The sequence below is a fragment of the Triticum urartu genome, chromosome 1 (assembly GCF_003073215.2).
Source record: "Triticum urartu cultivar G1812 chromosome 1, Tu2.1, whole genome shotgun sequence".
In the NCBI taxonomy this organism is placed as follows: Eukaryota; Viridiplantae; Streptophyta; class Magnoliopsida; order Poales; family Poaceae; genus Triticum; species Triticum urartu.
This window is the reverse complement of record NC_053022.1, coordinates 482,992,803-483,016,836: the sequence shown is the minus strand read 5'-3', so window position 1 is coordinate 483,016,836 and position 24,034 is coordinate 482,992,803. Positions and strand designations below refer to the sequence as shown.

The 24,034-nt window shown below is 44.9% G+C and overlaps 1 protein-coding gene across 1 annotated transcript; it reads left to right on the top strand.

Moving 5' to 3' along the window:
* Nucleotides 1–4,704: 4,704 nt before the first annotated feature.
* LOC125521010 (E3 ubiquitin-protein ligase UPL4-like) lies at nucleotides 4,705–12,965 on the top strand. Its single transcript, XM_048686060.1, has 17 exons — nucleotides 4,705–5,458; nucleotides 5,550–5,660; nucleotides 5,741–5,857; nucleotides 5,947–6,105; nucleotides 6,184–6,342; nucleotides 7,270–7,425; nucleotides 7,507–7,628; nucleotides 7,736–8,840; nucleotides 9,084–9,150; nucleotides 9,251–10,428; nucleotides 10,516–10,746; nucleotides 10,830–10,934; nucleotides 11,550–11,630; nucleotides 11,761–11,829; nucleotides 11,923–12,051; nucleotides 12,138–12,221; nucleotides 12,523–12,965. The coding sequence occupies exons 1-17, from the start codon at nucleotides 4,850–4,852 to the stop codon at nucleotides 12,586–12,588; spliced, it is 4,548 nt and encodes a 1,515-aa protein (XP_048542017.1). The 5' UTR covers nucleotides 4,705–4,849; the 3' UTR covers nucleotides 12,589–12,965.
* Nucleotides 12,966–24,034: the final 11,069 nt, after the last annotated feature.

Genomic DNA, 24,034 nt, shown 5'->3' with positions numbered 1-24,034 from the left:
TTACCATTGTCGAAATGTCTTGTAACCGGGATTCCGAGTCTGATCGGGTCTTCCCGCTAGGAGGTCTATTCCTTCGTTGACCGTGAGAGCTTGTCATGGGCTAAGTTGGGACTCCCCTGCAGGGATTTGAACTTTCGAAAGCCGTGCCCGCGGTTATGGGTAGATGGGAATTTGTTAACGTCCGGTTGTAGAAAACCTGAAGTTGACCTTAATTAAAATGCATCAACCGCGTGTGTAACCATGATGGTCTCTTTCCGGCGGAGTCCGGGAAGTGAACACGGTGTTGGAGTTATGCTTGACGTAGGTTGCTATAGGATCACTTCTTGATCATACTTTTATCGATCATGCTTTGCCTTCTCTTCTCGCTCTCATTTGCGTATGTTAGCCACCATATATGCTAGTCGCTTGCTGCAGCTCCACCTCATACCTTTTACCTTACCCATAAGCTTAAATAGTCTTGATCGCGAGGGTGCGAGATTGCTGAGTCCCCGTGACTCACAGATACTTCAAAAACCAGCTTGCAGGTGTCGAGGTTACCGTGCAGATGACGCAACCAAGCTCAAGGAGGAGCTCGATGAAGATCTTGTCCTTTATATTGTTTCGTTCTAGTTGTTCAGTAGTGGAGCCCAGTTGGGGTCGATAGGGGACCGTGTCGCATTTGGGGTTCTTCTTTTATTTTGGTTCCGTAGTCGGACCTTGATTGTATCTGTTTGATGTAATGCTTTATTCATGTAATTGTGTGAAGTGGCGATTGTAAGCCAACTATGTATCTCTTTCCCTTATGTATTACATGGGTTGTGTGAAGATTACCTCACTTGCGACATTGCTTTCAATGCGGTTATGCCTCTAAGTCGTGCTTCGACACGTGGGAGATATAGCCGCATCGAGGGCGTTATAATAAGGGTCCTGCCGGTTGTTAGTAACTTTTACAAAACATGATCATCTCATACAATAACATATATCACATCATGTCTTGACCATAACACATCACAACATGCCCTGCAAAAACAAGTTAGATGTCCTCTACTTTGTTGTTGCAAGTTTTACGTGGCTGCTACGGGCTTCTAGTAAGAACCGTTCTTACCTCACATCAAAACCACAACAATGATTCATCAAGTTTGTTGTTTTAACCTTCAACAAGGACCGGCCGCAGTCAAATTCGATTCAACTAAAGTAGAAGAAACAGACACCCGCCAGCCACCTTTATGCAAAACTAGTTGCATGTCTGTCAGTGGAACCGGTCTCATGAACGTGGTCATGTAAGGTTGGTCCGGGCCGCTTCATCAAACAATACTGCTGAATCAAAATAAGACATTGGTGGTAAGCAGTATGACAATCACCGCCCACAACTCTTTGTGTTCTACTCATGCATATCATCTACGCATAGACCTGGCTCTGATGCCACTGTTGGTAAATGTAGCATGCAACTTCAAAAATTTCCTACACTCACGCAAGATCTATCTAGGATATGCGTAGCAACGAGAGGGGGAGAGTGTGTCTACATACCCTCGTAGACCGAAAGCGGAAGCGTTTGACAATGCAGTTGATGTAGTCAAACTTCTTCTCGTTCCGACCGATCAAGTACCGAACGTACGACACCTCCGAGTTCTGCACACGTTCAGCTCGATGACGTCCCCTCGAACTCTTGATCCAGCAAAGTGTCGAGGAAGTAGATAAGTTCTGTCAGCACGAAGGCGTGGTGACGGTGATGGTGAAGTGATCCGCGCAGGGCTTCGCCTAAGCACCGCGAGAATATGACCGAGGGTGTAATCTGTGGAGGGGGCGCCGCACACGGCTAACAGATGTTGTTGTGTGTTCTAGCGGTGCCCCCACATATATATAAGTTGGAGGGGAGGAGAGGTAGCCAAGGGGGTGCCCCAAGTAGGAGGAATCCTACTTGGAGTCCATCCCAAGCCGCGCGCCCCCCTGCCATATATAACCGAGGGGGAAGGAAAGAGGGGGAGAGGGGAGGAAGTAGGAATCCTAATCCACACTTTCCTTGCCCTCCCCTCTTTCATTCTCCTCCTCATAGGGCTGGCCTCTGTAGGGGCGCACCAGGCTGGTGTGTTCCCTCACTTGGCCCATAAGGCCCATATCTTTGCCAGGGGTGCCCGAAACTCCTTTCCGGTGACCCGATAAGCACCCAGTACCCTCCGGAACACTTCTGGTGTCCGAATACCACCGTCCTATATATCAATATTTATCTCTCGACTATTTTGAGGCTCCTCGTCGTGTCCGTGATCTCATCCGGGACTCCGAACAACATTCGGTTACCAAATCACATAACTCATATAATACTATATCGTCAACGAACGTTAAGCGTGCGGACCCTACGGGTTCGAGAACTATGTAGACATGACCGAGACACCTCTCCGGTCAAATACCAATAGCGGAACCTAGATGCCCATATTGGCTCCTAAAAATTCCACGAAAATCTTTATCGGTTGAACCGTTATGACAACATACGTAATTCCCTTTGTCCATCGGTATGTTACTTGCCCGAGATTCGATCGTCGGTATCTTCATACCTAGTTCAATCTCGTTACCGGCAAATCTCTTTACTCATTCCGTAATACATCACCTCGTGACTAACTCCTTAGTCGTTTGCTTACAGGCTTATGATGTGTATTACCGAGACGGCCCAGAGATACCTCTCCGATACTCAGAGTGACAAATCCCAATCTCGATCTATGCCAACCCAACAAACACTTTTGGAGATACCTGTAAAGCATCTTTATAATCACCCAGTTACGTTGTGATGTTTGATAGCACACAAGGCATTCCTCCGGTATCCGGGAGTTGCATAATCTCATAGTCGAAGGAATATGTATTTGACATGAAGAAAACAATAGCAATAAAACTGAACGATCAATATGCTATGCTAACGGATGGGTCTTGTCCATCACATCATTCTCCTAATGGTGTGATCCCGTTCATCAAATGACAACACATGCTTATGGTTAGGAAACTTAATCATCTTTGATTAATGAGCTAGTCTAGTAGAGGCTTACTAGGGACACGGTGTTTTGTTTATGTATCCACACATGTATCAAGTTTCCGGTTAATACAATTCTAGCATGAATAATAAACATTTATCACGAATAAGGAAAATATAAATAACAACTTTATTATTGCCTCTAGGACATATTTCCTTCAAGTACGACACTTAAACTAAGTACTCCCTCCATCCGAAAAAGCTTAGATAGATACATCCATTTGAGGAATAAGCTTGGGACAAGCTTTTTCGGATGGAGGGAGTAGTTTTTAACTGAACCAGTATGACATAGTCCTAACCAAAACACCACGCGCAACAGAGAGCTCTCCTAGACGTTCACGACGAATGCGTCGTCGTGCCTCTCGCACTTGGTCACCACTTCAATGTCGTCGTCGTTGAAGACGATCACCTTCAGGGTGTCGGGAGTCAGCAACTTGAAGGTCACCACGTGTCCGATCTTGATCTAGTGGACGCCCGCACCCCGGCCAGCCGCCTTTGAGCTTGCGCCTACAACCCCAACAACTTTCCTGCTCGCACGCGGCTCGTGGGCGGGCACCCTGACCGGCCACCTCCTAGTGTGCGTCCGCGGCCCCACCCCTCTCCACTGTTTACGCATGCCCGCGGACCCACCCCTCTCCCCTGCTCACACGCGCTTGCGGCCCCGTCCAGCTGCTCGTCCCCACGCCCCGGTCGACAGCCTTCGAGCTCGCACCAAACCTCCCCTGCTCTGCCGGTGCCCGCCTGAGCTCATACTCCTACACATGAATTGGTTGAAATCAGTGAGAATCGGGGTTGGTTGCCGGAAATTGGAGGGGATTTAGGCAGAATCGGAGCACCTTGTCGAAGTTTTGTCGGACTCCGACGAGTCCGGCGTCGGTTGGGCTGAAATTTCTCTCCCGCCTACCGCCGCATGTCTTTTTAGTTCACCCTAAAAGTCGACTCCAAAGCTGGATATCTTGGGTACAAGTTCTTCTTTCGGGGAGTTATAGATTTTTTTCCCTAATACCGGCCGTTTTATGGTATGTGAAATTGTTTTCGTCCAAAATCGTAAAATACGGTTATTTCACGGTTTAGCTTTATTTAATCCAGTTTTGCTAAAGCACATCTAGATGTGCCATAAGTATTGCACATCTAAGTCCTATGTCATTGATGTTACGTTGAGATTCGTGTGGATATTTTCTTTTTCTTTTTCCTTTTTCTCTTTATACTTGATTCACTCATTTAGATGTGCAATAATTAGAGCACATCTAGATGTGCGCTAGACAAATCCTTATTTAATTTTTAGATTGCTTACCACAATACAGTGCCTTTTACTAGATCTGCTAGATAAAGGATCCCGTCCTCGCTCGGAGCCGGAGCCTATCCTTCCGGCCTCCACGTAATCCGCAATTAACAAAGCACGCACGGGCAGTGCCTTCCCAGGTAAGCCTCGCCCCGCCAATGGACGACGCCACACCAAAAGTCCAAAAGCAAACCCCGAACCAAACCAAACCAAACCAAACCGCAAGGCCAGGCCAGGCCAGGCCGCGGCGCGCAGTTCCATTACTGCCCTCCACCCACCCACCCCCGCACACAATGGCGGTGCGGAACTCCCAGATAAACACGGGGAATCTCCCCCAGAAACCGCACCGAATCGGTTAAAAATCTCCCGGATTTTAAACCCGATCGATCGGGATAGAGGGGTAAACCAGACTTAAAACCCGCCCCCCCTCCCCACCCCGCACGTCTCTCAACTCATATCCCCCCGATTCCCCTCCCCGATCGATCGTGTTCGTTGCTGGGACGGAGCGAGGACTGCCGCTGTGCTGCTGGCCTACGCCCGCGCCCGGGGGCCTGAGGTGAGCGCGCGCCCCGATGGATCGCTGCCGGAAGCGCCCCGACTCCGACCCCGGCGGCTCCGGCGAGGCCGAGACCCCCGCCGATAAGCGCCCCTGCACCGCCGAGCCCTCCACCTCCGCCGCCGCCGCGCCCGCGCCGCCGGAGCAGGCCGCCTCCGACATGGACACCTCGTCCTCCGGCCACGCCGCCGAGGCCGACGCCGATGCCGATGTGGACGGCGACGATGGGGACGGGGACGGGGACGGGGATGGCGGGTCGTCTTGTGAGTCGGATGGGGACGGGGGGCCCGGGAGCGGCAAGTTCCGCCGGATGGTGGCGGCCGTCGCCTCGGAGGGCGCCGGGGGAGGCGCGCTGCTCGCGTCGCTCACGGAGCTCTGCGAGGCGCTCTCCTTCTGCACCGAGGACGCCGGGGGCTACTTCCCTGTCGAGTCCGCCGCGCGGGCGCTCGTGCGGCTGGCCGGCGCCGACGTCGCCAGCCCCGACGAGCTGCTGCTCGCCGTGCGCGCCATCACCTACCTCTGCGACGCCATGCCGCGCGCCGCCGACGCCGTCGTCCGCCACGGCCTCCTCCCCGTGCTCTGCTCCCGCCTCCTCGCGATCGAGTACCTTGATGTGGCCGAGCAGGTAACGGAGCAGCCCTGAAAACCATCACATTGACCTGAACCAAGCGCTTCATGTGATCGATCAATCACGCTTCTTCTGTTTGTATGAGCAGTGCTTGCAGGCGTTCGAGAAGATATCGCTGCGGCAGCCGGCGCAGTGCTTGCAGGCAGGCATGATAACCGCCGTGCTGGCATACATTGACTTCTTCTCTGCAAGTATTCAGGTTAGAATTGCAGAATTTCCATCTTTTGGTGCGGAGAATCTACAGCATTTGCTAATTGGGTGCCTGCTTGGATGGTTCAGAGGGTTGCTGTCTCAGCTGTTGCAAATGCCTGCAAGAAGGTCCCCGCAGATTGCTCCCAGTTTGTGATGGATTCGATCCCAATGCTGTGTAATCTACTGCAGTCTGAGGACAAGATGGTATTGTTACCCACTAATTTAACCGAGCTTGCTTGTATTAGGCATGTACATAGTGCTCTGCTAATGTTTCAGGCGATATAATATCACAGGTTCTTGAAAAGGTTGCAACTTGCCTGATAAGCATTGTAGACTCTTTTAGTGGTTCAGTGGAGCTTCTTGACCAGCTCTGCCACCAGGGCCTGGTAGAGAAGGTCCTTCCTTTGATCAACGCCAGCGGACTCACTTCCCTTAACCCATCAACTTGCAGTGTATGCTTCCCCTTGACCTTCTATGCGTATCATGAGTATGTCTTTGAGGGAGTTGATTGTAGTTTGTTGTGATTGCAGAACTTGATCGGGCTTCTTGCTAAGCTAGCCTGTACTTCACTTGTGGCAGTGAAGTCTCTCTTTGAGTTGAATGTTGGTAGCACCATAAGGGGGATTTTGGTCAGTTCAGATCTCTCCCATGGGATGCCATACCTGCCTTCGGAAAACCAAAATAACCAGGTTGGTTGCTTAATATCTTTTTTACTGCCAGTCCATATTTCTATAGTTCTGTTTCTTGGTAATGTCAACATCAGGTGGTCCATAACCTACATGAGCAGAGGCTGCTGTTACCAGTAGTAATACTAATACATGCACCAAGCTCAGTTGATCAGTATATTTACTAGAAAAGAATTAGTAGGCACAATTCTTTTGTCCGATTCTCCTAGAATCTTGAGAATTGGACCTCTAGGATTGTCAAAAAAAATACGGGTTCAAGATTTTGGGAGAAGCAGCCAAAAGAACTGGGCTGTAATCTTATAAGTTATGCTACCATTATTGTGAATTTGTCTTATCCATTTCTTTGTGACTTAACTTGTACTCCCTCCGGTCCTTTTTACTCTGCGTATTAGATTTGTGTCAAGTCAAACTTTGCAAAGTTTGACCAAATTTATATAAAAAATATCAATATCTATAATATCAAATATATATACTCCCTCCGTCCTAAAATTCTTGTCTTAGATTTGTCTAGATACGGATGTATCTAATACTAAAACGTGACTTGATACATCCGTACTTAGACAAATTTAAGACAAGAATTTTGGGACGGAGGGAGTACTACGGAACTACATTTCATAATGAATCTACAATATTGATTTGGCATTATGAATGCTGATACTTTTTTCTATAAGTTTGGTCAAATTAGAGATACTTTGACTTCAGACACAACTTATATGCAGACTAAAAAGGACCGGAGGGAGTATTATAAGCACTGCTTTCCACTTATGAAAAAGCGAAACATTATTTTCATTGATCAATAAATAAGTAGCTATAATAGTAGAACTTGTCCGATCACATCCCTTGATCCCTCTTTTTACACCAACATGCAGCCCTGAAGTTCACACTAGCTGCCAACCAGTGATTTGATAGTTTAATTCTTGATCCTACCAGGTTAATGAAGCTCTGAAATTAGCAATCCAGCTTATTCCTTCTGCGGCAAGAGATGTTGAAGACACCTATATAGTACTTGCTAAAGAAAAAATAATTGTCGATGAACCAGGGTTCTTGTGTCAGTTCTCTACGGATATCCTTCCTATCTTGATCAAGGTCTGTTCACAATAACGAACTAACAACTCATTAAGGATGCTCTTGCTCTGAAATATGAAGTGAGTATGTTGTTTTGTGCAGGCAGTCAACTCTGGTGCAAATTCGTACATTTGCTATGGCTGTTCTTCAATTGTAAATAACATCTGTTACTTCAGTAAACCTGAAATGCTTCAAGAGTTGCTCAAGGAAACAAACATATCAAGGTAAACACGACCTGCAAAAGAAGGGCTGCATTCCTATAGACATTTTCACTGAACTCGTTAATTGTCTGAGTCTAAATGAATATGTTACTTCTGTGATTATGTGACAGCTTCTTGGCTGGTTTATTGTCCCGGAAGGATCATCATGTGCTAATCTCATCACTGAAGATTATCGAGATTCTCATGCAAAAGCTTCCGGATGCTTACCTTGGATCTTTTATCAAAGAAGGTGTTGTCAATGCAGTAGAGGCTCTTCTTATGCAAGAGGATTGCTCAAAGTCCAGCCCCCCTCTCTCTGATGACACTCAACAGTCAGAAAATCAACCTGTTATAAGAAATAAACCTACATGTTTCTGCTATGCATTTGATTCCCGCCAATCTGAATCTGCTGAAACAAGGGCTTGTAGGATTGGGCAGGGGAACCTTTTTAATTTCGCAAGACATGTGAAGACAACTTACTTTACAGCTGAAGCAGTGAATTCAGAGATGGGGTTAACAGAGATTTTGCAGAAGCTCAAAACTTGCTGTGCAGTTCTAAATGACTCTGCCGACAAGTCATTCAACCAAGACAGTCTTCAAAATGAAGAACACCTGTCTACCATTTTGAGCGAGGTGATGATGGAGCTTCACGGAGGAGAAACAATGACGACGTTTGAATTCCTTGAGAGTGGACTGGTCAAATCTTTGTTAAATTACCTGTCTAACGGCAAATACCTTCAGGTGGATGACAATCTTAAAGATTACAATGCTGAACATTTTTGTGCTGTGCTGAAAAGATTTCAGTCATTTGCCCGGATTTGTTTCTCAAGAATGGAGCAAGGTTGGGGTGATATGCTCTTGACACTACTTGTAAGGAAACTGCAGAATGCTCTTACTTCTCTTGACAACTTCCCAGTGATAATGAGCCACAATTTCAAGCCAAGGAACAATATTTCTGATATCCCTATTCGCCACTCAACAATTAGTCCATGTATCCGAGTACGTTTCAAGAAGGATGAAGATGAAACAAACTTATCAAGCTATGATAATTCTGTGAATTTGGAAATCTCTTCTTCCTTGCATTCTATCGAACAATTTCTGTGGCCCAAAGTCAGTACATGCACAAGTGATCAGAATACTGAATCACCACCTAGTAGTGTTGCTTTCGAGAGCAAATGTGCTGAAGATGACCCTCAGGAAAGAGATTCCAGCCCAGAATCTTCTCCTTCATCAGAGGTATTATTCTGTTTGCAATCTTAAGAAACATTAACAGTTGGGATATATTGAAATATGAATAGGCTGAGTGCTACTTGCTTATATTTATAACTTTCTTTTAGTGCCGTAGAGGTTATGCATGGTTTGGCTATTACTTCATACATACCTGTTGATACCGGAAAAAATTATCCAATAAATCCACAGTTTATCGCTGTTCATACTTCTAGGTTTCCGTGTTTTAAGACTAGAATGGCTCCTTTTCAGGGTATCATCAGGGAAAATCAAAATTCTTATGTAGAACCATGCTCGAAGAAAGGGTCGCCATCTTCCGGTGAGTGTGTGTCTAGATTTGACTTAATTACTAGCTGTTATTCTCTAATTTGCAACCTGTCTCTTGTTCTGGTAACCTCAACACCATAATGGATGTGCAGCTGGAGGTCAACCAGAACGAAACAAGTCGACCGGGACTGATTGTGCTTTTCAGCCAAAACTGGTATTTAGCCTGAAAGGAAAAGAGCTTGACCGATCTGTTACTCTATATCAATCAATCCTGCAGGATCAGATCAATGCGGGAGCTGATGTAATTTTGGACACCCAGTTTTGGCGCAGTGTGCATGACATAACATTTCGAACAGCTGCAAATCCAGAAAAAGACGATTCTCCTGAGAACCTGTCTAATGCAGCGATATCAACAAATGACAGTAAAACTGGTTTAATGTGGCAAGCACTCCCTTTCTTCAGCAGCTTGTTGCTTGGCAAGATCCCTTGCAAACTTGATAGATCAAATTCATTGTATGACATATTGTTTATGCTGAAAGTTTTAGAAGGATTAAACCGATACTCGTTTCACCTCGTGTCTAATGAGAGAAACCATGCTTTTGCTCAAGGGAAGTTAACTGACCTTGATGATCTGAAGCCTTCTGTTTCTTCAGTTCCACTGCAGGAGTTTGTTAGTGCTAAATTGACAGATAAACTGGAGCAACAGATGCATGATCCCTTGGTTTTAAGGTCTCGCTGTCTGCCTTTATGGTGCACTGAACTGATGTCTGCGTGCCCTTTCTTATTTTCCTTTGAGGCAAGATGGAAGTATTTCCAACTGACATCATTTGGTTCTTCATCAATGCAACGTGGTCATATGATAGATACAAGTGGTAGCAATATATCAACAGAAAGAGGTTCACCCATTTCACGGAAAAAGTTCAAAGTTGATCGTGATGATATACTGGCTTCAGCTGCGAAAATGATGCATTCCTATGCTAAGAGTAGTGCACTGCTTGAAGTAGAATATGAAGAAGAAGTAGGCACAGGTTTAGGTCCTACAATGGAGTTCTATACGTTGATAAGTCATGAGTTTCAGAAGTCTGGTTTAGGCATGTGGAGGGGTGAGCTTTCTTGTGAAGCTGGCACCAACAATGCTCACATTGGGACTGTGGTCGCGCCTAATGGATTGTTTCCTCGACCGTGGTCTGCTTCTGTAGATTGTGCTTCCTTCTCGGAAATAAATAAAAGATTTCACCTCCTTGGTCAGGTTCTCGCAAAGGCAATTAAGGATGGCAGAATTCTTGACATTCCATTTTCCAAAGCATTTTACAAGCTTATCCTAGGACAGGTATTTTGGGTCCTATATTCTCGGAATATATATCATGTTTATTATGCTTTCTTCTGTTTGTCGATCTAATAATCTTTTCTATGATAGGAGCTTAATATATATGATATCAATTCATTTGATCCTGAACTCGCAATGACCCTTATGGAGTTTAAAGCGCTTACTTGTCAAAGGAAATATTTAGAATCATGTTCGACAAGGGAATGCCAGAGCACATCTGATTTGTCTTATCGTGGTTGTAAAATTGAGGATCTTGTTATTGACTTTGCTGTCCCAGGGTATCCAGAATATGTGCTTTCTTCAGAGGGTACTTCAGACAATGTAAGTGATATGACCATGCCACTTTCCGTTGCCGGGTTCGCAGCAGATTAAAGTATTCCCTAAATTACTTAAGTTATTTTCAGGTAACTGGTGAGAATTTGGAAGAATATGTTTCTTTTGTTGTCGAGGCAACGGTTAAAAGTGGAATCACAAGACAGCTGGAGGCTTTTGAGTCAGGATTCAGTCAGGTATGCTATATCATGGTGCCGCTCTCATATGTTTATACTTGTGTGTAACTAATGACAGCTTTTCAGTTACACCATGGTTGGGTTGTCCCAGTTCAAAAAATGTGGAGTGCGTGTAGGATGCATTGTTACTTACCTAGAAGCTATCATGGCTCTACAGTTCTTAGTTTATATGCGTTCTACACTCTTTGACAAAGTTGCAAATTTGCTTCTTCCTACTAGCGCTTTTATCCTCGGAGGAACTTGGCAGTAATGCGTTAATTAGACAATGCAAAAGCCATTCCTCATTTAATAACCCTGTGTACTATTTCTTAAGTAATCTTAATCCAATATGTATACACTTCTAACTGTTTCTGATGGCAATCATTTTGATTTGGCGATTGACTCGCCCTTCGTCCTTTTTTTACCAGAGCTTCCTCATCTGTCTGTTCAGGTGTATATAGGCGCTAGGTTGCTTTGATTTGTAACTCATGAGCCTCGCATGGGGCCAATAGGGTGACATGAACTCGATGTTTCACTTCTCATTATACATTTTCCACTCTTCTCTGGTGTTGTCTCTTACTGCTCGTAGTTTAAAAAATCCAATTTGTTGTGCTACACTTACACTGGGTATTGCAGGTATTTCCACTAAGCACACTTCGGGCATTCTCAGAGGATGAGCTGGAGAGATTACTCTGCGGAGAACAAGATAACTGGGATGTATGTGCCTTTTCTTATAAATATGCAGAGAACAAGATTACTCTGTGTCGAACAAGATTACTTTTGTTGGAAGTTGTTGATTTTCTTGTAAATATTCGTTTTTTGTTATTGACACCTTGCTTCTGAACAGTTTGTGAAACTTGTGGATCACATAAAATTTGATCATGGCTACACCTCCAGCAGTCCTGCAGTCCTTAATGTAAGTCTTTTATTAGTAGATACATTTTGAAGTTCCATTTTCCAAGAAAAATAGTATCTCAGTACCATAACAAGAAATCTTAATGCGCTGCAGTTGTTAGAGATCATACAAGAGTTTGGATGCCATGAACGCAGAGCTTTCTTGCAATTTATAACGGGTTCACCTCGGCTCCCTCCAGGCGGTCTGGCTGCACTGAATCCAAATTTGACAGTTGTCAGGAAGGTCTGTTTTCACAATTTAAAGCTATCTCTCTATCTCTCATCAGTTACTTTTTACTAGTTTGCTAACTTGTGCTATACAATTAACAGCATAGCAACAACGATGCTGATGATGATCTGCCAAGTGTGATGACTTGCGCTAACTATCTTAAGTTACCTGCCTACTGCTCTAAGGTCTGAACTCTCTATCTTTCTGCTATCAAAACTGAGCACGTCTTAGTAGATTATAGTTTACTTCTATTCTTCTTACTATTTTTATTAATTAAGATAAGTGCTTTAATATCTTGATGGAACACTTGAGCTAAAAGAAACTGTGGACTATGAAGTGCGCATCCAAGTCAGTAGTAATTGGCATTCTGAACATGCCTTTTCTGGCATGATTATTTGCAGTAGTTAGTTCCAGTTGCTATACGTTTGAGTTTCCTGAAAGTTACCGTTCATTGGCATACTAACACCAAACCTTTGCGCCATTCAGGAAAGGATGAGGGAGAAGCTACTCTACGCGATTACTGAGGGGCAGGGGTCCTTCCACCTGTCCTGACTGGAAACCGATACTGACACTGGCTGCCCGCGCCACACGCAGGAGAAACTCGCGCGTGGTTTTGTAAGTATATCATGTAGGGAAACAATATACGTAGGTGTGGGCGGCTCGCTAAACTTACGACATGATTGGGTGTGGAGCTGATGATAGGAGGGGAAGAAGCAGAGGGTTCCCCGTCAGCCAGTCTTATCTATCCTTGCCTGTACATACTAGTGGTAGTTTTAGGTGTGCTCTCGAGTGTTGGCGAACATGACGACCATCGACTTAGATCACTGCTATTTATGTGGCTGATCTTTTGCTGTACATACACATTGGCTGCAAGTGCCATTGCTATCTATCTATATATCGTTCTCAGCCGGTGTTTGCCTGCTGCATCCTGTATTGCCTAGCATTTGCCGAAATATGTCTACTGCAATCTTGCAGCATGTGGGTATGTCTGACCTCAGATGAAACTATTTGCCCGCCCACGTTGGCTCCTTTGGAGGGGAACGTGGAACGACTTTAGGTTTTGTTGAGATGGACCGTGCTTGAGGTGTCTCTTTCACTCAGGACGGGGTATCTATCTATACCAGTAGCTTCAGGAGTTGGGGGTGGTATTTCTGTGGAAATGGAACTCTGGGCACTCAAAATAGAAAAATTCCCTGTGGAATTCCATCGTTTGGTGTTCTTAATTTTGATGGAGTACCCCTGTCCCACATGCTCCCTGCACATTGGGCATGTTTGTACACCGGTCTTGTTTCGGCCATGTTTGCGTTCGTCCTACGATTACACACTTGTCTCCTTTTGTTGGAGGAAAAGATGTCTGTCGTCGGTGCGGTGCGAAAGGTGGTTGAGCTGGGCAGCCGAGGTCGCTGGAATACAATGACACAGTTCGCTTCCAGATGCGGCCAAGTCATGTATGTACCTATCCTGGTAACAGCGCAAGGCAATCATACGACTCCGTCGAATATATGCCATGGATATGGTATCATACTACTCCTGTTACTTTGCAGATAAGTTAGGTGACACCACGACTGCTCATAATCATTTATCAAGAGTATATTAGCGTGATCTTCGAATCGAAAAACAGTTCGGCTGTAGTTCTGTCCGAGGATGATAAGATTGTTTACTGGCTGCAACGTTTTTGCCATCTGCAGCTGCTTCTGTCACTTCAGGGATTTTTTTTTTCCTTTTTCCTCGCATAGGCATAGCTTTGATCTTGTATGACTTCTCTTTTTCAGTGTTTTTCTTGCCTTTTGTGTGTGTGCGCGCGTTGGTATTATGCAGAGGTTGGGTGTGTGTTCATTGTGTTTCTATCTCTTCGATGTTTTATTTTGAGTCAATAGAATCCACCGTTTATCGAAAAACTGAGAAACTGAGAGGAAATGGTTTGATATACGTGCTTGGAAGAGAATGTACCGGAGTAGACGAGAACATAGTCACCATCAGCAACCCTCCCCTTTTATTGTTCTTGGAATTGGATGATATATATTCTTTCATGGCACATATACCCAAGGACAAATCCAAAATAATAATGATACTGGATGCATAACTTCGAGATTGACGCAAGAATATATGTAATTTCATCCATTGTGTTAACAACATGTTCGGACATTGTTTAGCATATAATTCGGCATAACAAAAAAGTAACTATCAAGTGCTTATACCAAAATAATGAAACAAGTGACAAAACCATTTCCAAAAGATAGTTGACATTGGCAGAAAATATGTCGTCCAACTTCGAATCCTAGATTGATCAAGCTCACCATGAAGTTCTCTTGGTTGTCTACATGTTCCCACATATGCAACAAGCATTGCAAAAAGGTTTTGGAAAATGTATATGTAAAGTTCATGTACATAGTACCCCATTCAACATTTGCACAGATCATGCTCATCTCCAATCTCATGTACACATGGCTGAATTAAAAGGAGGAAAAAACAAACAAACTTGCGTTTGTTTGGACTATGGCCGTTGAAGATAGCTATTGACGGCAGCGCGTGCGACTTATCCGGGGTGATGCGTCAAGGTTAGGGTGGTCCTCTGCTTTGATGCGTCATGCTTTGCCCCTTGAGGTTGACTTGTTGTGTGGCGAGGCGGAGGGGGGAGACGTTCGTGGCAGAGATGGAGGGCCACAGTGGAGGTCATTGTTGTCCTCGATCCCGAGATCCACAAGGATCGCGGGGAGTTGTCCGGAGCTGGAGGAGAGGCGATGTCATGCCATCGGAGGACATATGGCGAGGGATGCCGATGTGCCTCACCTTGTCAGCTACGCTTGCCGCACTAGGGCACGGTGGGCTGACCTGGGGCTAGGGCTCCCCGGCGGAGAGGTGGGTGGGAGAGGCGTCGACAACGAGCTTTGGTGAGAAACACCATCAGGTGGCGGGAACGATTGGACCCCCCATTCCTCCCGACCCTGCGATTATCCAGTTGATTTAGAAGGCCTTTTAAACCTCTCTCAAATTAAACAGATGAATGGGAGTTTGAGATTCACATATGAGATGCTGAGAGTAGTCGGAGGCCTCACTTAGATTAATATTTGCATAGATGAGTGAAAAACACATTACTCCTTTAAATGATGCTGAAGTACCCGCCTCCCAGTGGCATGCGCGCCCTTCGCCCATTCGATCCACGCGCGCCCCTCGCTGATGCCTCCTTGGCGCCTTTACCCCCATTCAATCGGGGTTTTACTTGTATCACCTCCCCGACGGCCTCGGACGTCCATGACCTGTGGAACGCATGCACACTCGAGGCCACCTTTTTGTAGCGTTTATTCGTTGTCCATGTGTGCGTGTTTTCTTCGACAGGTCGTCGTGGGTGTAGTCGTGCCTTACTCGAATGTTGGCCTACGCTGGGCTGATTATGTCGGGTACCTTTCATGAGTTGTTGCTGGGGTGGTGGATGGTTGAAAGTGCAAGTTATCAACCAGAGCGGAGGTGAGTGGGAGATTTTAACAAATTCTTTAAAGACGTGAGTTCTTCGAGGAATAACAGGGTGAAGAAATATGCTAAGTAGCAGTATATGAAGAACAAGCGAACATACGAACAAACAACCTTCAGAACAACAAAATGGAAGACAAATAAAAGTATCATGATGGAAGTCTTCAAGTCAAAGTATTCATGGTGAGAGTCAAATTCTTCAACACATCTGTACTGAAAGTAAAGAGCTAAGGAATTTAAACCATGGTAGCTTGGTGAAGACAATGAATTTGATTGACCAGTTTGAGTTGCTGTGAAAACTGTACGTATGGTTAGGGATACTTGGAATTTAACCCTAAAGACACTTAGTCTTCACCTTATCTTCCTTGAGCTAAGATCACTTAGACCTTGCCCAATAAGTCATGGTAAGTCTTCAAGGTAGACTTCCAAAACCTTCACGGAGTCATTCTATGGCACTCCACAATTTCTTCTTCGATGCTCAGAACATGACGCCTAACCGCCTGGAAGATCACAATATTCAAAGATAATAAGCGTCTAATCACACAGGACAATCTCTTTAGTGATGCTCAACCACTTTGGATCTAGTTGTTTGGGTTTTTCCTCGCTTAGGATTCTCTCAAGTTCCTCGGATGATGGGTTGCTCTAGTTGACACTTGTCAATCAGTCACTCAGAGCGGCCAACCAATAAATGGTTGTATGGGGAGGATATTTATAGCCCGGGGGCAATCCGACATGAAATGACTCGCATGCTCTTCGAACAAGACCGTTGTCAAGATAAGGTTGACAACTGGAGTCGGAAATGTGACTCTCAATTTCCTCACGACAGGAGAATCACACTAGCGAAATCCTAACTCTTCAGTCATACCAATTTCATGAAAGACTAGAAGAACCGCGTCTCTGTCGCTGAGGAACTCGATTGCACTGCAAGAGATTTTCAAAGTCTTCACTCAAAGAAATAGGTAGGTTTGAGCGTCACTTTGGAAATACGCCTATGTATCACCTAGACCCCCTTTAACAGTTGCTGGGAACGATCTCTTTACAGGGAATCACTCCCGTCGAGAGGCCCTCTTCCTCCCTTTTTTTGAATCCGGGAGAGAGGCAAAAAAGAAGTCCAAAGAGACCTCGACTCTTTCAGGGTGATTTCGTTGCCCAAGAGAATCCCATTCAATCATCTACTCATGGAATGAGTCTATTGGAAAGTTCAATCAGTCTTTTTTTCGTATACATTTACCTTTTGTGGAGGATCTATGCATGGGGCTGGGGAAAGCTTGAACACAAGTCCTACAGTGATGGATATAAGCGTTGTCTATGGTTGGTCCATGATCCTTGGACGTCGAAGGCGTCCTTGGGGTGATCTCTTAGTTCCTATGGGGTGGAGACAATGGGGTCGGTCCATGGATTTCCTTCCTTTTGCTAAATTTCTCTCAAAGGGTTGAAGAGAGAGATAAGCCTTTAACATGTCTAGACAAATAGAATACTCCTTTTATAAAGAATGGAGCGGGTAGCGGGAGTCGAACCCGCATCGTTGGCTTGGAAGGTTAATGGAAAGGCTAAGTCAGCAGAAGACTATGCTTGTGGCGCAAACTTAATGCTTCTGAGAAGCATTTCTTCAATGAATCTTACTCAGTACAATATTCATAAGGGACCTATATCTTGCGAGCCTTACTTATGACGGTTGCACTTCACTCGCTTCTCGTCCACTCACTATTTTGCCCGAAGCAACTAGCTGCCTCCTTTCCTCTGCCGGAAGATGCTTAGCCATAAGCAACGTAATAACTAACATGTAGGATTCCACTACTTTTTCTAAAGGAGATGGTCGGGTGGGCAACAGACAAGAAATAATTTTTATTTCCTTCCGAGTGTAGAAGCTGAGTGTAGCGGCGAGTAACATCAGCCAAACAATGGCTAGGAATTTCTTGTCCCAGAATGCAAAAAAATGTCCGCCACTTCTTGCTTTCAACACGTTCTCTAGTGAAGTCAAGACCCTTCTGGATGTCCGCTGCTGCGGTGGTCTATTCGGGGTTCTAAACTCATAGTGGCAACTAAACATGAGGGTTTTTCCCACTGCGAGACTTAACCCAACACCTTACGACACGAGATGACGACGACCATGCATGAACCACCTGTGTCCACATTCCTGAGGGCACCCATTCCAGTTCTCCCTTTAACACCTATAGTTCAATATGATGTAATTGGTGGTTGTGTTTGTTGGGATATGATGAAATGTATGTTTATGATCAGATTGTTCATTGAATATTATTGAATCTTTTGAAGTTTCTTTGATGTGTAATTAAGTAGTTATGTATGGTATCTGATCTATTTGTCTTCTTTGGCCAAGATTGATGGCTAGTTCTTCAGATAAAGTCGTGCATAGTAGTGGATTCAATCTTGCGGAGCTTCATCACACTGGATGATACTTTTGATGTCTATTCTACTTGTGAGCTGCGTTGGGATTTCCTCGAAGGGGAGGGGATAATGCAGTACAGTAGAGATAAGTATTTCCCTCAGTTAAGAACCAAGGTTATCAATCCAGTAGGAGAACCACGCAACACCTCGTTAATAGCACCTACACACAAAATAACAAATACTTGCACCCAACACAAACAAGGGGTTGTCAATCCCTTGGCGGTTAATTACAAGGATCAAATATCGTAGTGATAGATACAATAAACAAAAACACAAAATAAAATAAAAGTAAATAAATTACAGCAAGGTAATTTTGGATTTTAATATATGATTAAAATAGACCCGGGGGTCATAGTTTTCACTAGAGGATTCTCTCTTAAACATAGCATACGGTGGGTAAAAAATTATTGTGGGGCAATTGATATAAAAGCGAATAATTATGAAGATATCCTAGGCAATGATCATGTATATAGGCATCACGTCTGAGACAAGTAGACCAACTCCTGCCTGCATCTACTACTATTACTACACACATCGACCGCTATCCATTGCACATCTAGAGTATTAAGTTTATAAAGAACGTAGTAACGCCTTAAGCACGATGACATGATTGTTGGAAATATGCCCTAGAGGCAATAATAAATTGGTTATTATTATATTTCCTTGTTCATGATAATCGTTTATTATCCATGCTATAATTGTATTGATAGGAAACTCAGATACATGTGTGGATACATAGACAACACCATGTCCCTAGTAAGCCTCTAGTTGACTAGCTCGTTGATCAATAGATGGTTACAGTTTCCTAACCATGGACATTGGATGTCGTTGATAACGGGATCACATCATTAGGAGAATGATGTGATGGACAAGACCTAATCCTAAGCCTAGCACAAAGATCGTATAGTTCGTATGCTAAAGCTTTTCTAATGTCAAGTATCATTTCCTTAGACCATGAGATTGTGCAACTCCCGGATACCTTAGGAGTACTTTGGGTGTGCCAAACGTCACAACGTAACTGGGTGGCTATAAAGGTACACTACGGGTATCTCCGAAAGTGTCTGTTGGGTTGGCACGAATCGAGACTGGGATTTGTCACTCCGTGTAAGCGGAGAGGTATCTCTGGGCCCACTCGGTAGGACATCATCATATGCGCAATGTGACCAAGGAGTTGATCACGGGATGATGTGTTGCGGAACGAGTAAAGAGACTTGCCGGTAACGAGATTGAACAAGGTATAGGGATACCGACGATCGAATCTTGGGCAAGTACAATACCGCTAGACAAAGGGAATTGTATACGGGATTGATTAAGTCCTTGACATCGTGGTTCATCCGATGAGATCATCGTGGAACATGTGGGAGCCAACATGGGTATCCAGATCCCGCTGTTGGTTATTGACCGGAGAACGTCTCGGTCATGTCTGCATGTCTCCCGAACCCGTAGGGTCTACACACTTAAGGTTCGGTGACGCTAGGGTTATAGAGATATTAGTATGTGGTAACCCGAAAGTTGTTCGGAGTCCCGGATGAGATCCCGGACGTCACGAGGAGTTCCGGAATGGTCCGGAGGTAAAGAATTATATATAGGAAGTGCTGTTTCGGCCATCGGGACAAGTTTCGGGGTCATCGGTATTGTACCGGGACCACCGGAAGGGTCCCGGGGGCCCACCGGGTGGGGCCACCTGCCCCGGGGGGCCACATGGGCTGTAGGGGTTGTGCCTTGGCCTATATGGGCCAAGGGCACCAGCCCCAAGAGGCCCATGCGCCAAGAGAGAAAAAAAAGGGGAGAGTCCTACAAGGGGAAGGCACCTCCGAGGTGCCTTGGGGAGGATGGACTCCTCCCCACCCTTGGCCGCACCCTTCCTTGGAGGAAGGGGAAAGGGCTGCGCCTCCCCCTCTCTCTTGGCCCTATATATAGTGGGGAAAAGGAGGAGCAAACCAATCTAAGGCCTGGCGCCTCCCTCTCCCTCTCGTGACACATCTACCTCCTCCCGCAGCGCTTGGCGAAGCCCTGTTGGAATCCCGCTACTTCCACCACGCCGTCGTGCTGCTGGATCTCCATCAACCTCTCCCTCCTCCTTGCTGGATCAAGGCATGGGAGACGTCTCCGTTCCGTACGTGTGTTGAACGCGGAGGTGCCGTCCGTTCGGCGCTAGGATCATCGGTGATTTGAATCACGACGAGTACGACTCCATCAACCCCGTTCTCTTGAACGCTTCCGTGCGTGATCTACAAGGGTATGTAGATCCAATCCTCCCTCGTTGCTAGATGACTCCATAGATTGATCTTGGTGACACGTAGGAAAATTTTGAATTTATGCTACGTTCCCCAACAATGATGTACCCAATTAATATGAATAAACCCCATATTTTTATCCTTAATGGCAATGATACAAGTATGTGTCATGTCCCCTTCTGTCACTGGGATTGAGCAACGCAAGATCGAACCCATCACAAAGCACCTCTCCCATTGCAAGATAAAAATCAATCTAGTTGGCCAAACCAAACGAACAGATCAGAGAGAAACACAAAGCTATAATAATCACGCATAAAAGAGTTAAGAAAAGACTCAAATAATATTCATAGATAATCTGATCATAAACCCACAATTCATCGGATCCCAACAAACACACCGCAAAAAGGATTACATCGAATAGATCTCCAAGAACATCGAGGAGAACATTGTATTGAAGATCAAAGAGAGAGAAGAAGCCATCTAGCTACTAGCTACGAACCCGTAGGTCTGTCATAAACTACTCACACATCATCGGAGGGGCAGCAATGTTGATGTAGAGGCCCTGCAGCGGCGAAAAAGTACTTGGGGTGGCTCTCTGATGTACAGGGAATATTTGGGAATTTATAGAGCTGGAATTAGGCCAGGAGGTGCCACGAGGGGTTGTAGGATCGAAAGTATGTCTAGAGGGGGGTGATTAGACTATTTGACCAAATAAAAATCCGTCCTTTTCCCAATTTTAGTTGTGGGTAGATTTTAACAATTTGCACAAGTCAAGCAATCAACCTACACATGCAATTCTAAGAGTATAGCAGCGGAAAGTAAAACATTGCATATGAAGGTAAAGGTAAGGGTTTGGAGAAGGCAACTGCAATGGAGACACGAAGATTTTTGGCGTGGTTCCGATAGGTGGTGCTATCATACATCCACGTTGATGGAGACTTCAACCCACGAAGGGTAACGACTACGCGAGTCCATGGAGGGCTCCACCCACAAAGGGTCCACGAAGAAGCAACCTTGTCTACCCCACCATGGCCATTGCCCATGAAGGTCTTGCCTCACTCGGGTAGATCTTCATGAAGTAGGCGATCTCCTTGCCCTTACAAACTTCTTAGTTCAACTCCACATCATGACGGAGGCTCCCAAGTGACACCTAACCAATCTAGGAGACACCACTCTCCAAAAGGTAATAGATGGTGTGTTGATGATGAACTCCTTGATCTTGTGCTTCAAATGATAGTCTCCCCAACACTCAACTCTCTCTCAGATTTGGCTATGGTGGAAGAGTGATTTGAGTGGAAAGCAACTTGGGGAAGGCTAGAAATCAAGGTTCAAATGGTAGGATTGTAATTTCTTGATCTCAACACATGAGTAGGTGATTCTTTCTCAAAAAATGTATGGTGGAAGTCTAGGCACGTTCTGATGGCTCTCTCACAAATGGAGAAGAGGGTGGAGGGGTACATAGCCTGCACACAAAATCCAACTGTTACACACATTTGACTCATCTTGGTAAGACCGAATAGTTAAACTCGGTGGCATCGATCAGTTCAAAAATGTGAACATCAGGAATCTCGATGGGACCGATGTGCTAGGGCTTAGGGCAAACATCATCTCGGTGGCGCCAATTGCATCAACTCGGTGAGATCGAAGTGAAGTAATAAGCAACAGAGAATCTGTCAAGCCAACTCGGTGAGACCGATTGCATAACTTGGTGAGACCAAAATAAGTGCAACAAGTCACAGAGCGCTGGCAAGGCCATCTCGGTGAGACTGTACTGTTATGGTTTCTGGCAATGGCTATGTCATATGAACTCGGTGGCTCCGGGTAGAAAGAATCGGTGGGACCGAGTTGGGGTTTATGTTTTAGACATATTTGGATGGAGAAAGTGGTTGAGGGGTTTTGGAGCAATATCACTAAGCATTTGAGCAAGTAGACCATTAAGCAACACCTCATCCCCTTTGAATAGTATTGGCTTTCCTATGGACTCAATGTGATCCTGAATCACTAAAATAAAGCTGAAGAGTCTTGGGCTTTTGCCAATCTTTGTCCTTAGCATTTTGAGGGATCCACATCTCTAGTCCATGCCATGCCAATCATTGAATATCCTAAAATATTTATCTCGAAATGAAATTAGTCCAATGAGCTATATGTTGTTATGAATTACCGAAACCACCTAGGGATTAGTTGCACTTTCAATCTCCCCCTTTTTGGTAATTGATGACAACATATAGATCAAAACTTCGACAAATGATAAAATAAATGAAATATATCGTCGCTTTGAGAAGTATGTGATAAGAAAGAGCTCCCCCTAAATTTTTGCATTATTTAAAGTTTGTGTTTGAATCCAAATGCACAATCGATTAGGATCATGGGTCACTCTTCCATGCCACATACATCTTGGTGGAGCGGACAAAATGATAAGAGTGAAATTACATGCACGCATCACCAAATACATAAGTGAATGATCATACACAAGAAATCATAGAGATAAGAACAAACCACACATTAAACATAGTATGATCAATCACACAACCACACAAAGTATCTCATGAGCATAAAACAATAATTAGCACAAACCAAACGGACAAAGTAGCAATAAAAACAGACGAGCAAAAGAACGAGACTCTCTCTCTCAGCCTATGATCTCTACATCCCCCCTTTGGCAACATGTTACCAAAAAGCTTGAGAAGGTATAGTGCTATACTGCACTCTAGGCACGATCTCCGGGAGCTCATGAAGGGGTCTTCTGGCTTGTTGCTCCGGTGTGCGTAGATGGCTTGAGAGAACTGCTTCTGCAAATGCTTCGGCTAATGTCTGTTGAGCTGATGGTGTTGATATTGGGGGTGGCACTGTAGCAGTGGCGGCAGGTGCTGAGTGAGTAGTTCTGGTGTCTGCTACTAGCACAACTGAGGCCCTGGCTGCCCTAGGCACTGTCTGGAATCTGTCAGTAGTAGTGTCCTCATTGCCATCTTCAACATCATCTCTCAGCTTCTCCACAATAGACTGTATCAGTGACCTTGACATCAAGATTTTACATCTTGTCCTCCATTATCCGCTCTAAGCTCTCTTGGTTCTTGGCTAAGTTGGCCAGACTTCGCTCAATCCTCAGTGTTGCTTCTAGTAGATATGTCATCTGGTTTTGCTTTGATTTGAGATTGGCTATTGAAGCATTGGGTGCATTGGGTGCATTTGCTGCCTTTTCTGCTCTTGCTGCTGCTGCCTCAACCTTCTCTTGAGCCTCAACTGAAGTAGGGTGGGAAGCATTCATCACCACTACATTATCCTCGAATTTTGGTTGAAGAGGAAGGTGCTCACTGTCAAGTAGATATGTATCTGTACCAACTTTGGAGTTGATAAGCATCTGAATATGTGGTGCATATCCACATGACCTCTTCTAGTTAGCAACTGTCCTTTTGATTGTCTCAACAATCCGGCTCATGACTTTGAACTTCTGTGGAACATAAAGCAAGTGGAGCAGGTTGATGGAGTGGCCACGAATCATTCTCTCTTCTCCAGATTTGGGTAACAAAGTGTGCCTCAAAATGTAGTTTGTGGTGGCCAAACCAGCTAGCAAATAATATATTGATCCAAACTTATGAGTTCCCAGATCCTTGTCAGGAATGGTCTTGTACATATGTGCCTGATGGCTCGTGTCCGTGTTAGTATTTCCCCGAAGAGGAAGGGATGATGTAGCACAGCTACGGTAGGTATTTCCCTCAGTTATGAAACCAAGGTTATCAAACCAGTTGGAGAACTAAGCAACACTATGTAAACCGTACCTGCACATAAAGAACAAATACTTGCAACTCGACGCGTAAGAGGGGTTGTCAATCCCTCTCAGGTAAAAGATTGGTAAAGATATAGATTTGTAGATGCAAATAAAATAATGA